Source organism: Pteropus medius, unplaced genomic scaffold (assembly GCF_902729225.1).
Source record: "Pteropus medius unplaced genomic scaffold, Ma_sr-lr_union100, whole genome shotgun sequence".
Lineage (NCBI taxonomy): Eukaryota > Metazoa > Chordata > Mammalia > Chiroptera > Pteropodidae > Pteropus > Pteropus medius.
The window spans coordinates 18,369,132-18,392,572 of record NW_024349803.1 but is presented as its reverse complement, the minus strand read 5'-3'; the positions used below and the strand labels follow the sequence as shown (position 1 = coordinate 18,392,572).

General features: G+C 52.5%; 1 protein-coding gene across 1 annotated transcript in view; it reads left to right on the top strand.

The window, feature by feature from the left end:
- The window catches only part of FYCO1 (FYVE and coiled-coil domain autophagy adaptor 1), a 74,822-nt gene that overhangs the window by 6,328 nt on the left and 45,053 nt on the right, over nucleotides 1-23,441 (top strand). The window contains exons 2-10 of the mRNA XM_039837548.1: nucleotides 4,748-4,888; nucleotides 8,037-8,143; nucleotides 9,680-9,805; nucleotides 13,725-13,831; nucleotides 15,237-15,380; nucleotides 17,093-17,183; nucleotides 17,561-19,933; nucleotides 20,947-21,039; nucleotides 21,744-21,862. Of these exons, the coding sequence (XP_039693482.1) occupies nucleotides 4,834-4,888; nucleotides 8,037-8,143; nucleotides 9,680-9,805; nucleotides 13,725-13,831; nucleotides 15,237-15,380; nucleotides 17,093-17,183; nucleotides 17,561-19,933; nucleotides 20,947-21,039; nucleotides 21,744-21,862 (3,215 nt within the window). The 5' untranslated portion in view covers nucleotides 4,748-4,833. The remainder of the gene's footprint in view (nucleotides 1-4,747; nucleotides 4,889-8,036; nucleotides 8,144-9,679; nucleotides 9,806-13,724; nucleotides 13,832-15,236; nucleotides 15,381-17,092; nucleotides 17,184-17,560; nucleotides 19,934-20,946; nucleotides 21,040-21,743; nucleotides 21,863-23,441) is intronic.

The following is a 23,441-nucleotide window of genomic DNA, read 5'->3' as shown; positions in this document are numbered from 1 at the left end:
TTTAGTTCCTTTTCCTCTTTCAGAAGATGGGATGTTTTCAGACATTCCGGATAAGTTTAAACATAATTTTGAATTGTTGGCAAGAGAACCCAGTGTTCTCCCAAATTTTATAAAGTTTATTTCTGTGGTAATTGAAAGAGCTTGCCGGAGACCGTGATGACGGATTTTACTCGTCATGCAACAAGGACCCTGGGTTCATGGCGGTAACTTGTACTTCGGGGGCCTTGCAAGGTATGGGTGACCTGCAGTCCTTTGCCCAGTTCTGCAGCAGCCGTGGCGGGGTGGACAGAAGCTCCCTCTGAGTGCCTCCCGAGTTGGGAGAGCCGTTCGCTGATGGGTTGCAGAGGTCAGCTTAGGGTGGTTCACGCTAGAAGTCGGTGATCCCTGTGAGACAGCAGGAAATACTTTTGGTCTTTGTCCCTGGTTGCTGGCAGGGAGCTAAAACCCTTGGAATTTCCTGATAGGAGCGTCTTTTGTCATTCCTGACAAACCCCTTTGAACCAGACCAGAGTTTATGCTAATGAGTGGCTCTTGGCAGAGGTCCCCTGGATACCTTCAAGGTGGGGGCTGGTTGCCAGAGGAACCAGCTGGAGATTAGAGGGTAGGAACTTGAAAAGGCCACAGCCCCAGACCTCTGGGTTGGGGGGGTGGGGGGATGACGCTGAAGGTGCAGTTAATCTCCATGGCCGGTGATGTCATCAGGCATGCCTGTGAGCTGAGACCTCATGAAACCCTTAAACTAGGGGGGTCAGAGGAACTTCTGGTTTGGTGAACACATCGGGGTGCTGGGAGGTGGGGAGCCCCGAGGGCTTGGCAGCTCTATTCACCTCCCAACCGGCTTCTCACTCTCTCTCTTTCATTTGGTGTTCCTGAATGGTATCCTTTAAAATAAACAATAAAAAATATATAAAACAAAACAAACCATTAATGGCATAATATTTCCTAAGTTTTGTGAGGCATTCTAGCATATTATCAAACCTGAGGAGGGGCTCATGTTTATAGCCAGTTGGTCAGAAGTGCAGGCAGCAGCCCGGAACTTACCACTAGTGTCTGAAGCCCGGCAGCCTGTGGACTGAGCCCTCAACCTGTGGGATCTGCATTAACCCCAGGAGATTAGTGTCAGAATTGAACCGAACAGTAGGACACACAGTTGGTGTCAGAACTAGTTACCGGTGTGGGAAAAAGCCACACATTTGGTTCAGAAGTGTTTAAAATATATATATGTTTTGCCCCGCAACCAAAGGGCAAGGTTATTTGAAGACACAAGAAGTTGACCATGGTGTGGCAAGAGACAGTCCCCCATCTGCGTCTTTTATTGGTTAGTAATGACTTTAGACGGAGGAAACGGGAGGGCACCATGCTAAGAGTTATCCTTTCCTAGTCCGTGAACACGGCATCCCGATGGTGACCATGCTCTTCCCAGGAAGCTGATTCACTTCCTGAAACGCTGTGAGGTGGCGACCACAGCCGTGGTGGGAAGCCCAGTGTGACCTACAGGCCCCGTGGCCAGTTTCCTTGGGCTCATTCCCTTGGTGGTGACGCAGGCTCTTTGGAAAAGCAGCTTGTGTAGTCAGCAGTTGGCACAGCTCACCCCGTGACCCGGGAACTTGGCATCGGCTGCGTGCACTCCTAGGGTCAGGTGGAGAAGGCCTCCTGGGCTCAGGCCGACACAGGGCAGCTTCGCCGAAGCGCCAGAAGTCTTGAAGGGACGTGCTTCTGTGTGCGTGCAGGCTCATCATGCCCAGATGCTACTTTGGTCTGCAAATGTTGTTTCTCCCATGCCAGGCTCCAAAGAAGGCTGGTTTCTAGGAAATCCAGCTGGTTGTATATTTTCATGTATTGTCCCGGCCAGAGTCTGGAGAAGTCAACTCAGAATCTGTTGTCATCACTTCCAAGCTCCGCCCTCTCCCACGTGTGCAAGTCTTACCTAGTGTAAGCAAACACGGAGACCCAGTAGGCTTCCTTGGAGGACTCATGTGGTATGAGTCTTCTTCCTCCAAGATCAGTGCTCTCAGAAGCTACAACACTTAATGAACTCTGGTCTGGTTCAAAGGGGTTTGTTAGGAATGACAAAAGACTGCTCCTGTCAGGAAATTCCAAGGGTTGACAACATTCAGAAAAGAGGAACACAAGAAACTGGCCTTACCACCCTCGGCCCCACGCCCTTCCTCCTTGGGTCTCGGGAGACCTCCTGTTCATATTTCAGGCCCGGCGACTCATTGCCATCACAGAGTGTCTGCCCCCCTCTCTCTTCCCCAGGCAGAATTAATTTTCCCTCCCTCAGGGCTCACTGCATCTTTTCAGAATTCATCACAGTGCCGCTGTTTTCGTTGAGATATAATTTATAGGATGAGATATAATTTATATATTTTGACAAATATATGTTCATTGGATATATACAGTCACGTAACCACCACCACAATCAAGACAGAAAAGAATTGCCCACCCCCCAAAAAATTTCTGCATACTCTTTTGTAGTCAAAGCCTCCCTTCACCCCCAGTCCCTGGGAACCACTGATCTGATTTCTCCCCAATGCTTTGCCTTTGCAAGAATATAAGATGGAATCATAAAGTATGTAGCCTTTTCAGTCTGGCTTCGTTCACTCAGCATACAGCACTTGTGTGTATCTGTGGTTCGTGCCTTTTCATGGCTGAGTGCCCATAACTTTTTATCTCTGCGTGGGTCTCATCCACCATCTCCTGATACCTGGATATTTTTTCTGTCTTTCTCCTTGATGCACAGCCGAGCTCCTCCAGGCTTGGACTGTGCCTTGCGGGACTCTGCATCCCCAGTCCACACATAGTAGGCCCTTGACAGAGTGTGGTGCCAGGGCAGCTGCGCACTAACGGTGCTGGTCCATGATCCTCTACCTCTCCAGGAGGGGCGACATGTCTCTGGGCAGCAGAGCTCCTGCAGAAGTCTGGCCGCGCCTGGGCTTCAGCTCTCTAGGGCCCTGGTTGGTCCCTGCCCAGGCTCTGTGTTCAGCAGGCGACCTGGAGAAATGCCCAAGGCTGGGCAGGCTGGCTGGTAAACCACTTCCACCCTCAGTTTGGTGTCTGATGGGCAGGGTACCAGCCCTTGCTGTGGGGGCTTTGGAGGGGTCTCCGTGGACCCCTGACTCTCTGGGGCTCTGCGCCATGAATTACTGAGAGTGGGTACAGGTATGCACCTGTCTTGTTCCTCCTGGGCCAGAGAAGCCCTCTTTGGGTCTTGTCTTCACTGAGTCACAGCTGCCCTGGCTCATTAGTTAAAAATAGGCCTGGGCACACCCACCCTCCAGCAGGCCCTCGTCCCCTCAGGCTGACATTGGAATGCTCATGCAAGTATCTGGAGGAGCTCCAGGCCGGGGACCGGTTCTCTTCCATGGTCTTCTTGCCTTGACGCCTGGAACAGTCGGGAGAAGATGGGGGTGGGAGCATGAGGGCCAAAGCACGTTAGAAACACTCAGGGTGGCGGCCCATTGTCTGGGAGATGCTGGAGTTCTGGGGTGGTTCCTAGAAGCCGGGGGAAGTGGGTGGTCATTTACTGTGGTGACAGTGACTCAGTCGAAAATCCAGAGTTTGAAATCAGGCTGACCAGGGTACAGTTCACAATTCTACTCCTTGCTGGTCAGTGGCCTTAGACAAGTTACATGACTTCTCCGAACGCCAGTTTCTGCTTTGTACGTTACCTATCCCACTAGGATTGTTGAGAAGTGAAAACAATCACGGTAAAGCACCTCCCAGGGACACACAGTAGGCCCTCCGTTAGTGGTGGCTGCTACTCTGGCCTCCTCTCGACCTGCCACCCGCTTTGCCAGCAAACACTATAACCAATGGGCATCTGAGGAAAGAATTAGAGCTTCTAAAAGAAGGACACAGCAGTGTCCAAATGCCTGTCCAGGCCTCTCTCCAGTGTGCTCACATCTCCCCATCTGTGTTGGTTTTCGGCCACTACTGTGTCCTTAAATCACTTCAGCAGCCACCCAAGTGGGGCTGGTAACTCAGGACTCACCAGCCACAAGAGGACAGTAACCGAGCTTAAAATAGATGTGTCCCTTGACTGGTTCCGAGGGCTGCGCAGTCCCCTGATGGCGGGCCTGGCGTGTCCCCCTCACCCCCGCCCCCGCCCCGCCCCCACACCCAGGCAGAGCTGGACTCTGGGCAGCGGGAGCCACAGACCTCCGCCGGAGGGGAGCCGGGTCTCCACGAGGCAAGCCAGGCTTTCCTTGGTCTGGGAGCCCTGAGGGTACGTGTCCTTAGCCTCTCTCCTACCGCTCCCGGCCAGAGGTCACTGACCAGCTGTCGGAGAAAGCAGACCCGGGGAGGCTGTGTGGCCGGGCGTGGGGAGATGGGGCTGGTGCTAGCGGGCACCTGAGGCCTAGCTTTGCAGGCCAGGGATGGGGGCTGGACTAGTTCTGGCCTCGGGGCGTGTGGAGTCCCCAGAAGCGTCTTCAGCAGTGGAAAGTGATGCAGTGCTGTCTACGAGGGTGAGTGGGAGGGGACCCACAGAGACAGGCCATGCTGTTTGGCTGGCCTTGTTTCTTTTTAAGGCCCAAACCAGGTCATCGTGTCTGAATAGAAGCGTGTCAGAAGCCAACTAGGGAGTGCCCACAGAGCAAGGCCCACACAGAAGGGTCAAGCCCTGCCCGTCACAGGAAAAGGCCCAGACAGGGCGACTCTGCCCAGAGCAGCATTCCCCTCCTGTCTTCAAGTTATGTCTGTGACTGTGACTGCTCCCTCCATTGCTGCCTCCTCCCCCATGCAGGTGCCACCATGGAGTCTGACTTCTGACCGGCCCCAGGTAGGAGGCGCACAGCCAAGACCGCAGCCCGCAGCCTGCAGCCCGTCGCCATGGCTGCCACCAGCGGGGAGGGCCAGCTCCAGAGGATCATCCGCGATTTGCAAGGTACGGCCGGGCTGCACGGCGGGCCAGGCTTGTGTCAAGGGAGCTGGGACTGTGCTCTTGCTGTTGCCAGTTGAAATTGAGCCCGTTCATCTGTGTTCACCCCTGGAGTAATCGGAGCCATAAGGACACATTGTATTGAAATATTTGGGGCTCAGATATCTATCCTCAGAGCACTGTAAAGCCGCTTTGTAAACAAAATCAAATAGTCCTTTCCAAGTCTGCATCTGGGGGGATGGGGTGTGTGTGTGTGTGTGTGTGTGTGTGTGTTTTATGAGCCTCGGCTCTGATGGAGTTGGGACAGTCGGGGAGTACTGTTCGCTTTCCCACTGAGCCGGAAGACCAGATACTCACCTTTCTTGTTTTGCTGTCTTACCTGGTGGCGGTGGGCAGACGGCCCGCTGCCTCTAGGCCTTGCCAGGGCGCAGCCGTGCCTGGTGAGAGAGGCTGTCCTATAGGCCCTTGATGGAGGGAGGTGAGGTGGGGACAGGGCGTGTGAAGAGGGGCAGAGCCGGGGAAGGGAGGGATTTCTCTGCAGTGGCAGAGGCCCAGGACCCGAGTTCTGCTTTTCAGGTGATGGCTCTAAGGTCAGAACTTTGGCAGTTTTCCGTCCCCTGCAGGCCCCCAGGCTGGTCTGGTAAGCCTCTTTGGAGCTTCAGCACATTTGTAACAACATGGTCTGAAGCTCGCCACTTCCTCCATGTCTCAGAGACCACAGTGACGCCGTCCTGACAGACTGAAGGCCCAGGTTCTGAAATGCTCAGACACAGTGATGATTTGCAGCTGTCTTTCCTATTGTGGGGGCCGCAATACAGTTCTTTATTCTGAAGGTCACGGTCGATGAGATAATTACTTTCTCAGGTTTATCTCCTATTTATATAGCACTTTGGGCCTCTAATAGCTAATAATTACGTGACATTTCATAGGTGCCAGGCACTGTCCTACACATCTTACAGATAATAACTCACTGCGTCCTCACATTTGGTTCTGTGAGGTGGGAACCATCACTCTTCCCATTTTGTAGATGCAGAAACAGGCACAAAGATGTTCAGTGACTTGCCTGTGGTCACACATCCTGTCGGGCAGAGCCTGAGTGTGCACACAGAGCTGGCGCTGGAGTCTCTGTTCTTAACCACACCAGTCTACGTTTAGCTAAAATGTTAGGTGTTTAAAAACGCGCGCGCGCACACACACACACACACACACAACGTAAAATGACAAGCCCTGCAAATCCTAGTTCCCCGTCGGCCTTGAGCAGCATCTCCACAACCCAGGCAGCCTGCCCCGTGCTGCAGTCTCTGGTTCTCCAGCGTGACTGTGGGACCCAGAGGTCCTCACTGGCGGAAGAGAGGGACCCTGGTAGAGCCCCAAACCAGGGAGGAGGACAGGCGTTAGCATTTGTTCACATGCCCTTCTCCACCCCATGTACTGGCTGTGTCAGGTCATCCCCAACATCCCAAGGCCACCTCAATGTCCTGTGCACATTTCACAGAGCATTTCAGTGGGAATTCTTAAAAGGCACCCCATTCTCAATACCCTTTCTTTCTGTCTGCTGGTGCCTCAGTAAGCGCACAGCAGATCTACGGCATCCGCCGTGAGAGTGGCGTGTCCTTAACTGAGGCGTCCTTGTGCAGTGGGCAGCCTTCACCGCTGCAGGGCAGCCTGCTTGTCCTGGTGACAGCAGTTACGAGGGCTCTGGTGTCAGGCAGGCTCGGGTCAGCTCCCGGCTCCACCTTTTAACCCTGCTTCCTTCACATGTGAGGTACGTTTGGTGGTAACACCCACTCCTCAAGGTCGTTGGCAGAAGCAAACATGTGATTCCTGTAAGACTAAGATTTTTCAGAAGTAATGCTTTTGGATTAGCAGAGATTTGAGCCAAAACCTTGACATTGCACATCCAGGTCTCTTTCTTTCAAGAAAGATTTCAGGAGTTCCTAGATCGGGTTGTGAGCATAAACCCAGCCTGAAGGTGAAGAAGGAAGGCCCGTGTCTTTTCCGGCCCCTGGCTCCCCGCTTCTCACTGCCAGCCCCCCGCAGACACTTCTAGTGGGGCGCAGCTGGGGCACAGACACTTGTAGGAATCAGTCCCAAGAACCTGTCTTTGCCATTAGCTGACCTTTGCCTGAGGGGTCAGTGTCGATTCAACTTGAGCAGCTCGGGCGCCGCTTCGGTGCTAGGCAGAGACCTGCTCTTCGCCGTGGCGCTGGGGGACGGGCAGTGGTCAGAGAAGAAGGAAGTTTTGTCCAGCGTGTTCCAGCAATCTCAGCTGGGGACATTTTCCCATGTTCTAAACAAAACCCAGCTTCTGACAGCTCCTCTGTCCCACGGCAGAGGCTATGAGTGAAGGCCAAAGGTGATTTTCCCCTTTTCTGCAGAAGGAGGTAAATTATCTTAGGGGTTAAGAGGTGGGTTCTGGAGTAAGGAGCCCTTGAGAAAACCGAGATGTTTGTTCCAGCTCTGCCGTTCACCACCCATGATCTTCGGCCGGGTGTTTTCACCTCTCCGTGAGTTCCTCGTCTGTAAAAATTCTAAGTTGTATTTTTTCCCCCCACATTTCAACAGCTCTGAAGTTGGAATCATCTTAAAATCAATTGCATCTTAGAATTGTTGAAATAAAGCACTCTTTGCCTCACAGTGCTGAATTAAATGAGGAAGACATGCGAGGGCCTGGCCCCTCAAAGGCACTCAGTCAGCAGAGGCGGGTGCTGTCGCTGCCCTTGGGATTGCCATTACTACTGCTCGCACGTTCTGCGGCGTCTTGAAGCCGGGCCTTCCCCGTGCTCAGCAGTAGGGTGAAAGTGCAGGATGAGAACCGTGGCCAGAATAAAGGGTGCACTTTCTGGAAGTCAGGATTAGGCGATCGCTGAATGAGTCATCCGCACGGCCAATATTTGTTGACCAGATATTTGCAAATTCCGAGGCCTGCATGACGGGCCTGTAGGGACGACCCGGAAATGTGCCCAGCCAGCAGGCTGGGGTAGAGTGCCCCTGACTTGGCGTCACCTCCCATAGGTGTTGACCTACCGCTTCGCGTTCCCAAGGTGCTTTGCCGCCGTCGACCACGTGCTCCTCGTGCTTCCCGGAGTTATTCTGCTTCTCTCTCTGCGGTCGGTGTCCATTTGGTTACACTTTCCTGTTCGTTGTCTTAAAGATGCGGTGACAGAACTAAGCAAAGAATTTAAGGAAGCAGGAGAACCCATCACAGATGACAGCACCAGCTTGCATAAGTTTTCTTACAAACTCGAGTATCTCCTTCAAGTAAGTGACTCCTGTAATGTGTCGATTTCCACGCTGCTGTCTCGTTTCCCTTTGGGGTGACACATCAGGATTCAGGATGTGGTCCCCGAAGCTTAGTGGAGCCATTAAGTTGTCCCAGTTAGACTGAAGGTCAGAGCAGTCCCCAATGAGAGCTCGGACCTCCAAGTGCCATCCTCTGGGAAATTGGAATGTTGCCCCTTAGGATGATTTGGGAATCCAGAACATTCTGTAGAGATTTAGGTCATCTCGAGGCAGGTCATAAGGTCACTGTATAGCAGGGATCTTAACTTTAGGGCAGTCCCATTCCCTTTTGAGAGTCTGGTGAGCACTGTGGAGTCGCTCCTTAGGCGAACATGCATGTGCGTGTGTACAACCAGGCACACACTTTCCAGGAGCATGTGGACCCCTTGAAGATCATCTGCAGGCCCCTGTTTTAGAGCCTTGCTGAGAGCCTTGCTGCTCGAAGTGTGGTCCACGATGCAGCATCAGTGTCACCTGGGAGCATGCTGGGAACGTATTCTTGGGTCCCCCCCCGACTCCCCTCCCCACCAAATCAAGAAGTTTTATTTTCACCTGCCCACAGCATGATGCTGTGTCTGCTTGGTCCAAGAAGCACAGATCTAGAGAGCTCTGCAGATGTGGGAAAACACAGGCAAAATACTACCACAGAAAGGCAAGGGACCAGACTGTTCACAGAAGTCATCTCAGGGTGGTCATGTTAGGTGTTATAATTGTTTCTTTGTTTTATCCAGGTTGTCTAACAGTATATGCGTATCTTCTATAATCAGGAAAAAAATGCTACAAAATGTTATAGCATGATACGCGTTTTGAACACCAATAGTTTGCGACACCACATCCCCCCATAGACTACAGGGTGGAGCCTCCTGGAGGAAACGCCCCGGGCGTGCTGAGGGGCTCCCCCATCGCCTGCCTTTGCAACTGGTTCTCTGTTTCACGCTGTGAAAATATTTATGGACCTTTTTTTTTTTTCCCTTTCAGTTCATTTTGGTTTTGGATTTGAAATGACATAGCTGACATTTGAATTTATTGTATGAATATTAAAACATTATTGGCGCTTGAGTAACTGGTAGCAAATGCCACTAACTCATGTCCTTCGGTTGAGACATAGTTAACACTCTTCACGCCGCCCTCAGGAACTTTTCACTTGTATTTCTTTCTCATAAGTCGTTATATATCCATCAGAGTTGTCGATAGCAACTTTGGTGGTCTTCCGCTGAGCTCTGCACAGAGCTCTCTTTAAGGGATAAATCTTTGGGGGGAGGGGGCTATTATTATTCCTGAATCTTAGAGCTGTCTGACCTTGAGGTAGTTACTTAACCTCTTCTAGCCCCAGTTTCCTCATCTGTAAATTGGGGATTAGAACACTTTCATTTGCTATTAAATAAAACTAATGCCGATAAAGGGCCTTGCCCAGTGCCAGGCAACTAAGAAGCTGTCGTTACTGTTTATCATATAAATGGTGGAATGAACAGCAGTGGGTTTGGACCTCTTCTCTCTGTCCTTTTCCCTGCCCAGTTCGATCAGAAGGAAAAGGCCACCCTCTTGGGCAACAAGAAGGACTACTGGGATTACTTCTGTGCCTGCCTGGCCAAGGTCAAAGGAGCCAATGATGGGATCCGATTCGTCAAGTCTATTTCGGAGGTGAGCAGAATGGCCAAGGGCCTCAAGCCCTCCTCTTGCCTGCTTTAAGCATCTCTTGCAGAGACCTTTGCCGCGGACAGCTGAGTGGGGTTCACAAGTGGTAAAGAAGTGAAGTAATCCAGCGTGGGTATACTCAGTGCCCAGGGCAGGCTCAGCGTGTTAACCAGGCCGAGGAATGGCTCAGCCCTGGCTCTGTCACTAGACCACAACCCACACATTACCTTCAGGGTGGGCTGTTCACTCTGTGGGCTGCTCATGGTGCCCCCAGGAGGGGTGCAGCACTCCACCTTGTTAAATTGGGATAGGATTCTTCAAGTTTTTCAAGCTGTTTTCCTTACAGTTTGCCCAGAAAACTTGCATTCGAAATGAAAAGAGTGATGTGGGATCTTGAGAGTCGTTTCTTAAAATGCTGGTATGCTAAGCAGCTTCCCACGTTCAGTTCTGAGCCCCTCGAGAGCAGAATGCCATGGCTTTGCTGTTGTAAAAATCTCCAGAACAAAACAAACACACATTCATTTATTCATTCTCTCCCCCTCTCCTCTCCTCTGTCTCTCTCTTTCTCTCCCTCCCTCCCTCCTTTCCTTCCCCCTCCCCCCATAAGCCTAGTCCATCTGAGAGTAAAGAACTTTGCACATTAGGGAGCAAGTAACCCCCTAGATTTAGGGCAGGAGGCCTAAAGGGTTCGTACATTTCACCTTTCTTTTCAGTATCTTGTCAGTAAGATTGGAATCACTTTAAGTCAGCAGACGTGATCCTGGGGCTGGCCTCCCAAAAGGCCACAGAGTCAGGTGCTCTGGGAATAACTCCTTCCCGGCCATGCCAGCTGGAGCCGGGTGGGTTGCTTCTCACAGAGAATGACAACTAAACCGACACTGAGGGCTGAGCACCCACTGGCTGCACCATCTGACATCTGAGACAATGAGGTCGGACCCTGGCGTGGAGTCCGTTCGTGTCCATGTGGCACACGCAGGTCTCGTGAGACGTCGCCTACCGGAACGGCCAGGATCGCGACGTGGAGCAGTGCTTTCACCTGTCGTAGCCCCACAGAGGGTGCTTGTCATTGCGTCCTCTCCACAAACCTAGAAGGCGTTCTCGTCGGCACGCCTTTCTTCCATTCTTCAGAGCAGCTGAAGCCTTCGACCCCGTGACCTCGAACAGCTGAAGTCTGGAAGTAAATTTAGTTTACTCCTCATTGCCCAGGGTTGGAAAATGCTCACATCTACTTTTTAGCTAGTTTCTTCTTTCCTCATAATGTAGTCAAACCTTTAGACACTCCAAGGCCAGGGAAACTGACTTCTAGAAGCAAAAGCATTTCCCGCTTGCACAGACGTCGTTGGGTTTTGGGCAGCCGGCATAGGCTCTGCTTCCCGGGGGGTCCAGTTATCTCATCCCCATTGAAGACTGCTCCGTGGGGCACCACTGAGTGGAATGGCTCGGGATGTCGCTAGTCAGGATGGGCTGCTGGCTACTTGGGTTAACTTCAGTCAACAATCAGGTGCCATCCAGGCTAACAAGCCCAGAAGGTAAAAGTTAACGAGTAGGAAGCATTGCTGGGCCCCTCCGGTCCCTTTGGGGTGAGGCAGCCACTTGGGCTGAACATCTACGGCTCTAGTCAGCCACTTCCAAAGGTTCAGAGTGGCCTCACCCCGGACCGCGTGCACTTCACCACCGCGGGCGGCATCGGAACCAGGGTGCAGCTTGGCGTCAGGCTCCCGGCCCAGCGGCCTGGCTTGAAGCAGAATCGGCGCTCGCGTACCTTGCGGATTTCCTGTCCTTCGCTGCTGTTGTGTCTCTTCCCGGTATAGTGCATACGAGAGTTCTGATTACATGCTAAAAAATTTAAGGAATTAGGTAATGAAAGCGGACCCGTGATCTCAAAAAAATAAAAAAATAAAAAGGTTGTGCTGTACTTTCATGGGCAGTGCAAAGGAACTAGCGTTCTCTTCCACAAGCGATGTTTAAAAAGACCTCTTAAAATAGCTCCTTTTACATATATGTTAATGAATTTACTTAATAGGCCCGATTAAAAATATAGACACGTTTTCCATTAAAAAATGTAATGTTCTAAATGCTGTTACGATGGCCATTTAGCTAAGAAGGACTAGCCCTCCCTTGGGACCTTAGGGACTGGGTGGCCGCATGAGGTTCTTAGGCAGTTCACAGGGCCTGTGCATGGGTGAGTTTGTGTGACTCACACACTTCGCTTCACAGTGCCTAGCTCAGCTGTCCTCGGCCACCTGAGTTCCCTAGTTATCACCACTGAACACTTCGTTCTCACCTCACTCATCAGCGGAAAAAGTATTTGGACACGGGGATATCGTCAAGATTGACCCTTGGGCATCCGTCACGATCGAGTGTCTGCAGACCCGCCACAGTGAGTTTGGTAAAGCCAGAGGCCAGTCTGCCACCTACCTGCCTTCACTTCTAGGCACCCTGATTTTGCCTCATACCCGCAAAACTCAAAGGGAAAGATGTGCCATAGCCCCTGAAGTTCATGAGGTTTCACACTTTTTTATTTTTGAAAACTTCTTCATGTTGTGGTATCATTTCCTTGATTCAGCCATCGCTCTGGGCTCGGAGGCCCTGTGCACCAGGATGTTTACACCTCAGCTAAGGTGCAGTGCTTGAGGCTGCGCTGTGTCTTCCTGTCCCAGTCCAGTGCCGCTGGTGGTTTGTCAGTGCTGTGGAGGGTTGCAATCCTCACGGCCAGACCATTGCTGCCCCCTCCCCCACCCAGGAGGTAGGATATCCACCTCTGAAAGCTGAGGAGGGCGTGGGTCTTTCTTTCCTGGCCCCACTCGGGGCCAGAGCCCCGACGAAACAGGCGTGTGTGTTAGTGGAGAGGTTTTGAATCCTGCCTACTGATCCTGCGCTTCTGGGCCTGAAACGTCAGGAGTGTGAATCCTGCTTTGCAGACTGGTCTCAAGTGTCTTCTCTGGCTTTTTCCTTGATCCTATCCATCTTGGCGGCCGTGTGTCCACAGCTGGCAGAATCTCTGACCAGCAGACTCCACCCCCATCACAGCAAGCTCCCAGAAACCTCTTTAGAAGTCATGTTTCGGCATGGTGGGAAAAGGTTTTGAAGACAGGCCTGCACCTGTACCCTCTGTCCACCTCAGACTTCCTGAAATAGAACCATGGCCATTTTTTTGTCACCCCAGTGTGACTGGGCCACCTAGAGACATTGCCGCCCTCACCCCCTGTGTACCTTCTGACTAAATGCAGTGAATTTGTATAGCTGAAAAGAAATCCGACCAGGAAAGTGTGGATAGATGACGTGGATTTTATCGATCGTTTCATGAGGACACAGAGGAGGCGGTTCGCATCCATCAGAACTTCTTAGACGTTCCCTTTCTACACCTCTGTCCTTTGCCCTCTCTTTCTCCCCCTTTCACAAGCCCTGGAGGCCTCTTCCCTCGTACCTCTTCTCCCAGCACCTCAGAAAACAAGCCCAGACATCAGCCAAACTGAGAGCCTCTCTCACTCAGGTTCAGTTCTGGAGTGAGAAGCCCCTACTTTACCTCCGGGTTTTATTCCAGATATTCCAGATTCAGTCATACAGTTTTGACTCCAAACCCCGAGATTCTGATGAAGCAGAGGAGGGAGAATGAATGACATTGCATGGGACCCACACGTGTTGGAGAGTCTCTTGTGAACACACCCTTCTTGACCTGTTTGCTGGAGCTTACAGGTTATTAGTGGGTGGAAGCATGCAAGAAGTCCACCCACTTCAGGCCGGCTCTCTGGGACAACCTGATCAAACATTTTGTGTTTTTTGAGGGACGAGTGAAGCCACTATGTAGGGTAGAATTGGGTGACATTTTCTGCCCTGCTTCTGTTTTATGCAAGCCGTCTTTGAGGCCAGGTCTCTAAGAGTTAGGCCAACAGCCCTTCATTTCTGTGTAATTTACCTTTTCCAGCTCCGAACATCTCTGGGGAAAGGAAGAGCATTTATTCGCTACTCCTTGGTGCACCAGAGGTTGGCCGACACCTTACAGCAGTGCTTCATGAATACTAAAGTGACCAGGTAAATACATGAAGCGCGGGTTGGCCCCCCCATTCCATTCAACAAGGAGGTGAAGCCCACTCTTTAATAATAACAACTGCAGCTGCATCGTGGCACAAGCAAAGCCCCTCCACACCTGTCATCCCCTCCTGCCTCTCCCCCCCGCAGTCCTTTATGTGTGTGGGGCAGGTAGCGCGGAGTGATTCCAGGTGAGGAAGACGAAGCTCAGAGCAGCGAAATGCCTTTCTCTGGGCCCCAGCCATGCGGAGTCGTAAAGCAGGAGCTTGGGGCCAGGTCTCATCTTAGTTTTCCCTGGTGGATGGCAGGGCCTTCCTTGGTGCTGACGCTAATGAATGGACACACCCCACTTGTCACTCTGGACCAGTGGGCTACAGCCTTAGTCTCTCAGCAGAGTCACCTGTGGGGTTTTTAACGTCATGGAACCTGGAGCCTCACCCCAGACACAGAGTCGGGACCTGCTGGGAGTGTCTGGGCTCCCTGGAGATACCGATGGGAGACCAGTTTGGAAGCCTTCGTGCTGCTAGTGGTGAAGAGGGTGGGGGTTGGGGAGGGGGAGAGGTGGGATCGAGTGTGTAGAGCTGGGAGGAGACATCAGACTAGGAGCTGCAGGTGGGTACCGATCAGGTGAACTCTGGGTCACCCAGCACCCCTTTTCCAGCTCCGCCTCCCCTCTCCCTAGGGAGCATTCTTCCAGTGAATCAGATCACTTCTGAATTTTTTTTAAAAACTATCAGGGGACACTATTTCATTTTGTCAGTCAGGTCAGCATGGCTCTGCCTCACCCACTTCTAACTCGGGTTACACAAGTTAAACAGACACAGGCAAACGCCTGGGCCCCAATTTGATTTTCCCCGTAAGAACAAGTAACTCTCAAATAAGCTTGCTCTTGAAAGAAATTGCTAAAATGAACTAGATATTTATTCATTTATTATTTCTACCGTATCTATTCCCCAAAAGGATACGAGGAACCTTAAATCAATTACTTGCCAGGAGAGGGTAGCTACAGGGGAAAGAACGCTTCCTTTTCTGAAAGAAAACCTAACCTTCTGTTCATTCTGAAAGTTCAGGACAGGACATTGAACTCACTCACTCCTAATTTCTGTGTGACATCAATGTTAAAGCCGAGGCACAAAAGCCCTGCACTGTGGGGTACTGGCCGCTTCACTTCCCGGGAAGCAGCAAGAATTTAAAAGGATGACACTGATGATTTTGAAGAGCTATCTGGCTGTTGTCCATGAACTGATACATCGGAAGACAAGCCGTTTATGACAATTTTCACCAAACGTCTAGAACAAAATAACCTTCCAATCAAATGTGTGGAGGTTCTCAACTCACATGAATTCACAAAGTCTGTCTTGCCTCACCTGTGTTAGTTCTATGATCTGTGCCCTGTGTCTCCCTGCAGTGACTGGTACTATGCAAGAAGCCCCTTTCTGAAGCCCAGACTGAGCTCTGACATTGTGGGCCAACTCTACGAGCTGACCGACGTTCAGTTTGACCTGGCGTCGAGAGGCTATGACCTGGATGCTGCCTGGCCGACGTTTGCCAGGTATTTTGAAGAATTGCTTGGTTAAAAAGGCGGGGAAAGGGACGTTTGACGTTTTGAACGTTGCCTCCAGTCTACTCAAAGCGCCTTTGTTTTACTCAGTAAATTACACAAAGTTTTGCGTCTCTCACAAGAACATTCAGGCTCCAGCCTTAAGCTGACCTGGTTGGCCAGGTGGTATGAGATGAGTCATGGAGATGCTTGTGCTAAACCCAAGGCGTTTTAATGTGTTAATGACATTGTGGGGAAGAGCATCTTAGGAAGTTAGGTTATCATGGAGGCTTTGCAGGCAGTAAGAGAGGGGCTGAAAGCTACAGCCCATCCGTGTAGGGGTGGCTGGTTTTCATTTCTTACACCCGTATGGCACTCACCGCACCATGCAGTTGAATCCTCACAACCACCCCAGGAGGGAGGTGCTGAGGAAACGGGCTCAGAGTGAAGGGACGAGCCCCACGTCTCATAGCTGGTGGGCAGCAGGGCCGGGGCGCCAGACTTAAGTTAAACTCAAGTCCAGCATTCTTTGTTTTGTTTTACATTTTGTTAATAAGGGTTTTAAATTTTTAATTTTCATACTCTGTATTACGAAACATTTTCTGTGTAGAGAATAGTATTGTAAATGATATCCATGTGCCACCCACCAAGATTTAATGGCCAGCATTTGCCATGTTCGTTTTTACTTCATATTGTCCTTTTTAAAACTTTAGTTTTGAAATTATTTTAGAATTACTGAAAAGCTAAAGAAATAGTACAGAATATTTATTTATCTTTCATCTCTATTCTCGCTATCGATATATTACCGCAAGTATTTTATTATTCTTTACATATGCGTGTTGGTTTATTTCCTAAGCCATCGGAGAGTGAGTCACAGACTTAATTCCCCTTTACTCCAATACGCTTCATTACGTGTTTCCTAAAATCAAGGATGTCCTCTTCTGGAACCTCAGGACAATTATGAAAATCAGGAAACTAATTTCGATACAATACTACTATCTAATTCGCAGGCCTTATTAAGAATTGATATTAAGGATTATCCCAATGTCATAACTAAGATCACATGTCGCAGTTAACTGTCATGTGTCTATTTTGGAACGGCCCTCCTTAATTTGGAACGGTTTCTCAGTCTTCATTTTTTTCATGGCAGAGACATTTTTGAAAAGTACAGGTCGGTTATTTTGTGAAATGTTCCTTACGGGAGTTTGTGTAGTGTTTCCTCATTATTAGATTCAGGCTGAGCATTTTTGGCAGAAATACCTCAGATGTTGTGTCCGTGTTAGTGAGTTCTATCCGGAGACACACCACGTTGATTTATTTCATCATGAGCTCGGTTAACCATGATAATTTGGCTAAGGTAACGTTTGCCAGATTTCTACTGAAGTGACTAGCTCTCACTGTAACTAATACGTATCTTATAGTAAGGTACTTTGAGATTAGGTTATTATCCTTTTTCTTTTAATAAATCTCTCACCTCTTAGTTATGGCATCCATTGATAATTCCGGCAAGATTTTACTCCGTGTGTATCCATAAATAGTTTAAGTATGTAGTTTTATTTTGCATACATTGAATCACGAGATAGCTATCCTTTTGCAGCTTGCTTTTTTCACTCTACATTGTTTTTGAGATTTTTGTCTATTTGCACATGGAGTTCTAGAGATGCAGAGTAGGGGTTGCGTGTTTCCTGCTCTGATGCAGGTATGTCCGTTTTGTGGCCCCACAGGAGGACACTGGCCACCGGCTCTCCAGCTTACCTGTGGAAACCCCCCAGCCGGAGCTCCAGCATGAGCAGTTTGGTGAGCAGCTACCTGCAGGTAATGCCGGAAGGGCTGGGGGTCTCCTCGCCATAATGTCAAGGGCACATCCCTGCCCCTCGCAGCTCAGGGTGATGTTCTCAGACACCTGTTGTTCCAGTCGGAGCAATATTAACCCTCAATTACACCCATTAGTTCCTAGAGTCCAGGTTTTTATATCCAAATAGAACTTAGGCCTTTTAAAAATGAAGTTATTTTATAAACAGTCGAACAGTGTGTTTGAAAGCAGCAGAGTCACATCCTGACTAGCTCGAGAGACTCACCTGGGGTCATGTGACTGCCGTATTTTCGCTTCTCTTCTCATTACACTGTAAGCTGCTCCAGATAGCCGTGCAGCTTAATTCCAGAGCCACTTGTTTTTTGTTTTTCCTTCCCAGACTCAGGACATGGGCTCCAGCTTTGACCTGAACAGCCCCTTAAACAACGAGGCACTGGAGGGCTTCGATGAGATGCGGGTGGAGCTGGACCAGCTGGAGGTGCGGGAGAAGCAGCTGCAGGAGCGAATGCAGCAGCTGGACAGAGAGAACCAGGAGCTGAGGGCAGCCGTCAGCTTGCAGGGAGAGCAGCTGCAGATGGAGAGGGAGAGGGGCCGCGCCGCAGCCGAGGACAACGCTCGCCTCACGCGCATGATGGCCGAGCTCCAGAAGCAGTGGGAGGTCACCCAGGCCACACAGAACACCGTGAAGGAGCTGCAGAAGTGCCTGCAGGCCCTGGAGCTGGGCGCTGCGGAGAAGGAGGACGATTACCGCTCAGCCCTGCGGCAGCTGGAGGCCATGCTGCAGCCCCTGGCGCAGGAGCTCGAGGCCACACGGGACTCGCTGGGCAGGCAGAACCAGCTCTTAGCTAATGTCCCAGGTCCATTGGGCACAGCCGAGCAGAAGGCAGATGCAGCACTGAACACGAAGGGGCAGCAAGAGCTCATCCCCAGTGACTCGTCCCTGGACGTCCGGGAGCTCAATAGGCAGCAGAGTGCCCAGCTGGAGCAGCTGGCCAAGGAGCTGCAGCTGAAGGAGGAGGCCCGGGCCGGCCTGGAGCGCCTGCTGGGGGAGATAGTCCCGCTCCAGGAACAGCTGCTTGGCAAGGGGCAGGAAGCCGCCCAGCTCCGGCGGCGGCTGCAGGAGTCGCTGGCCCACTTGAGCTCCCTAGAGGAAGAGCTAGCAGAGTCCAGGCAGGGGGAGCGGCGGCAGCGCGAGGAGAAGTTGCTGCTAGAGCAGGAGGCCAGGTCCCTGACGCGGCAGCTGCAGCTCCTGGAGACCCAGCTGGTGCAGGTGAGCCAGCACGTGAGCGACCTGGAGCAGGAGAAGAAGCAGCTCATCCAGGACAAAGACCACCTCAGTCAGAAGCTGGGGAGGCTGGAGCGGCTGGCGGGGCAGCTAGGCCCAGACTCGCCGGTGGCGGGTGAGAAGAGCGGGGCTCCTGCCCCCGCGGACTCTGCCCTGCCACAGGCCTGCGAGAAGCCAGAGGAGCAGAGAGGCCTGCAGGAGGGACCCGGGGGTGACACCCGGATGCAAAGGAGCGCCCAGGAGGAGGAGCTGCAGCAGGCCAACAGGGAGCTGGAGGCAGAGCTGCAGAGCATGGCCGCGCGCAATCAGCTGCTGGAGAACAAGCTGCAGGCCCTGCAGGCTGATTACCAGGCGCTGCAGCAGCGGGAGGCCGCCATCCAGGGCTCCTTGGCTTCCCTGGAGTCCGAGCAGGCCAGCATCCGGCACATGGGTGACCAGATGGAGGCAAGCCTCCTGGCCGTGAAGAAGGCCAAGGAGACCATGAGGGCTCACGTGGCGGAGAAGGAGGCTGCCCTGCAGAGCAAGGAGGCCGAGTGCCAGCAGCTGCGGGAGCAGACGGAGCAGTGCCGGCAGCTGGCAGAGGCCCGGGAAGGGGAGCTCAGGGCTCTGGAGAGCCAGTGCCGCCAGCAGATGCAGCTGATTGAGACCCTCACGGCAGAAAAAGGCCAGCAGGGGCTCTGCCCACCTCACGAGAATGCATCCCATGAGCTAGCTGCCCAGCTGGCCCTGTCTCAGGCACAGCTGGAGGTCCATCGCGGGGAGGCTCAGCGACTGCAGGACGAGGTGGTGGACCTCCGGGCCAAGCTCCAGGCAGCCCTGGCTGACCAGGAGAAGGTGCAGAGCCAGCTGAACGTGGCCGAGGCAGCTCTTCAGGAGCACAAGGCCCTTGTGCAGCAACTGAAGGAACAGAGCGAAGCCCTCAACAGGGCCCATGTCCAGGAGCTGCTGCAGTGCTCGGAGCGGGAAGGGGCGCTGCAGGAGGAGAGGGCCGATGAGGCCCATCTGAGGATGGAGGAGCTCCAGGCCCTGCGGGAGGAGCTGTCCCAGGCAAAATGCAGCTCCCAGGAAGCCCGGCTGGAACATGCCGAGCTGCAGGAGCAGCTGCACCACGCCAACACGGACACAGCCGAGCTCGGCATCCGGGTCTGCGCACTGACCGCGGAGAAGGAGCGGATGGAGGCAGCGTTGGCCTGCACCGTCCGGGAGCTCCAGGATGCGAAAGAGGCGGCCTCAAGGGAGCGAGAGAGCCTGGAATACCAAGTGACAGGGCTGCAGCGAGAGAAGGAGAGCTTGCAGGAGAAGCTGAAGGTGGCCGAGGAGGCAGCCAGCTCACTGCCTGGCTTGCAGGCCCAGCTGGCCCAGGCTGAGCAGCGGGCCCAGAGCCTTCAGGAGACTGCACACCAGGAGCTCGACACCCTCAAGTTCCAGCTGAGCACCGAGATCATGGACTACCAGAGCAAACTTAAGGTAGTGCCGGCCTGGACCACTGGGCTGCACCTGTCCCCTGCGGCAGGGCTTGATGGGTTCATGAGAAGATAAGATGCACCTTCACCCATGTGGCACATGGGGGCCTGGGCAGACCTGGTCCCGTCCTGCTGTCATAGCTCACAGCATCCTCTTCCCTGCAGGAACACGTTAGGGGCACAACTTTGGCCCACACAGAATTTTTTAAATTAGTAGCCAACATTTAAAGAGCAGGAAGTTTACAAATTCAGTGAGGGGGCTTCTTTTGAAATCTTGGGAGATGCTCAAGCCTGTGCCCCATGCCCACATGACAGGAGTCGCAGGAGCTCGGTGGGGGCTGCCCACTTTAAAGGAGGCGCTCAGCCTCTGGTATTTTCCTTGCTGTTTTTTTGTACTCGCCCAGCTCCTTTGGGCATGTGCGTTCGAGACCCCTGCTGTAGCCTCTAGCGCTCACTGCAGAACGCCAGCAGTCCCTGGCTGCCTCGAGTCCTGTCTCTGGGTTCTCTGTCCCTTTAGGCACCAGCCTGACAGCAAGTGCAGGTGTAGGGAACTGACTCGATTGGTTTTCACAAGGCCTTTGGGATAGACGAGCTTATGAGAACAGCGGTTACCGCGTGCCTTTGATACTGCCCGAAGAAGGGGGTTAAGAGCAAGGACGCAGGCAGGACGGCCGTGGGGCTTCGGTTTCCAGTGCTCATCACCCGTGTGTCCGTGTCCAGGTCTGCGCACTCTCAGACCGCTCCTGGCCCTCGGCTCCAAGGCAGCCCCTGTGCTTGTTTCCACAGATGGGCCTCCCGCCCCGTCAGCCCATCCCGTGCAGCTCCGCGTGCTCTCGGGCCACTTTTGCCCTTGCAGAAGTGAGATTCTAAGTTTGGGGACCAAGCTAAGCTTCTTAGTAAGCCTGAAATGATTTTGTTAACCAATGAACCCTGAAGCTTATTGAGTTTGGGGGATTCGGCTGAGGGAGTCTCAGAATAGGGACCTCACTTCTGTGATCCCTTTCTCGTCCTTTGCAGACGGCCAGTGAAGAGTGCAGGAGCCTACGGGGCCAGCTGGAGGAAAGAGGCCAGCGGCTGCAGGCCGCCCAGGAGGCTGTAGGGAAGCTGGAGGTAGGCTGAGAGCCCTGATCAGCGGCGGGCCCGCCTGGGCAGGGAGACTGGTATGGTGGCCTCCGCCTGGTCATCTCCAGTCCCAGTGTGTGGGCCTGTTAGGGAGAGGGAGTCTGGTTTGGTTTTCACTGTGCCATTGAGGGGCTCCCTACAGGCCTTCCAGTTCCCAAGCCGAAGCTGTCATCAGTTCCATCAGTTCACTTCTGTGGACACCCCGAGTTTGTATCACGGTCCCATTCTACTCCCTGGACACCTGGGCTGAAGCTGCCAAGTGTGTTTTCCACCCAGCCCCGTGGAAAGGAAACAAGCTGTCCTTAGTCACCTCGGCTGGTGTTCGATAAGCAACTCGGGACTGAGCGGGAGCAGGGGTGTCACTGAAACCAGTTTTCACAGCAGTGACTATTTTAAGTGAACCCTGCTCCCTGCCACCCCAACTCTACCCCCACCCTGGAGATTCCGATACCTGCTACCCCCCCAACCACCACAACCAGTCACAATTAGTGCTTAAGGGACATAATTACAAATAGGACTGTGTCACACTCCACAAATATAGAACAAAGGTTCCTACCTCTTGCATTTAAAAAACAAGCCAGCCCCCGCCCCAGTTAGAAGTGACCCAGCCAGGACAGGTGGGTGCAGGTGACTCCACGGCATCTGGCACACGCTTCTGCAGCCGAGTGTCTTTTCCCCGGCGTCCGTGTCAGGCCGCACAGGCAGACGTGGGAGAGAAGCTGAGCCGCACGAGCAGCCGTCTCGCGGAGTGCCAGGCTGCCGTGCTGAAGAAGGATGAGGAGCAGGCCGCCCTGCGCGAACGCTTGGACAGGTGAGTTACACAGTCCCCGCCTGCGGCCCGCCGTCCAGTCCCCAGGGACGCGGGCGGTCGTCTAGAAAGTCACTCACACGAGGTTCAAGAAATCATTTTGCAAGAAAAGCCACAGACTCAAAGTGCTTGTGCCCGGAGCATGCCACGGAGGGCCTGGCCTTGTGCCCGTCACAGCCCCGTGAGCAGCGGGCCCTTCCTGTTCGTTCCGCTTTCTTATCCGCGGCAGCCACATTCCAGATCAGGAGCATCGTGCTTTGGAGAAACTAACAGGAATCGGAAGTTGGGGTATAATGTAATAATAACAGCAAACAAATAACATCGAAAATGGAGCAGATACCATTTTTAAATACTTTGCATCTATGTGCCTGTTTAATCCTCCTGACAGTCCGATGAGGATGATGTTATTGTTTACCTCCATTTTATAGATGAGGAAAAACGAGGCTCAGTAGAGTTAAGTCACCTTCCCAGGGTCAGACCGTGTAAGTGATGCCAGGAGGATTAGGGACAAGACCATTTAGCTCTAGAGTTTGTTTTCTCAGCAACTACATAAAAAATACATAGATAGTTTTGTGCTGTTTTACTATGGGTGCTGGTTTGTGTGTGTGTGTGTACATGTACACATGTGCACATCTTCCCTGTTACGGATCCACTGAAATGAGAGGCGCAGGTTAGGCACAGGCTTCTCCCAGGCTCACCCTGAGAGTGAGCGAGCGAGGGTCCGGGATCGCGTGTTCCCGCAGCCCTCCTGGTTCTGTCCCCGAGAGCACATCGTGCTGTCACCCTTTCATCATAAGCATTTTAACCTTACTGCGTGGCCCGACCCCAGGTCTCCGGAGCTGCCTCTCTTCAGGCTCGGGGACCACCTGCGGTTGTGAGCTTGAGCCCACCGTCTAGCGAGGGGGCCAAGCTGGTCCTTCCGAAGCCCGATTAAAACAGGTGTCGCAGGAGGAGGGCATGCCGGGACTGAATTTCACGTGCACCCCATGAAAGCGGCTTTGGGCAATGCCACGCGAGCTTTCACCCTTTCTCCTCCCGCCCCTCCCGCCTTTTCCCCTCCCACCCTCCTTTGAGGCTGGGCCCAGGCCGATGGGAGATCCAGGACACGCTGGATGTTCGGTGAACTGGATGTGCATTTCTTTTCATCTGACTCTTCCAGAGTTCGAATCCTATAGGGGCTCTGGGTGCGCTTAGCCAGATCACGCTCACAACAGTTTAAATAGGATTTCCTAAGTGAGTGGTTTTTTTTTTTTTTAAATGCCATAACGGTAGTTATTTCTGAGATCTCAGAGCCTTTGTTTTAGCTGCTCAAAGTTGCATAATCCACCTGCCCGGGATTTGATTTTGTTAATTCATTGTGTGACTAAGCTGTGTCTGTGTTTGTGTGTACATCCACAAGATCGCTTTGGTGGACAGTATCTAGTATACAACCTCCTGACAGCATTATACTGGATGTGAAAAGGCTGCATTAAATACAAACTAATTCGTCTTTTCAGAGCCCTCTGTTCACTGGAGCTTTTACGAACATCTTGCTGGCCTTGGGAGTTTCTAGGGCATCCTTGGAGAAGCACTGCCTCATAGG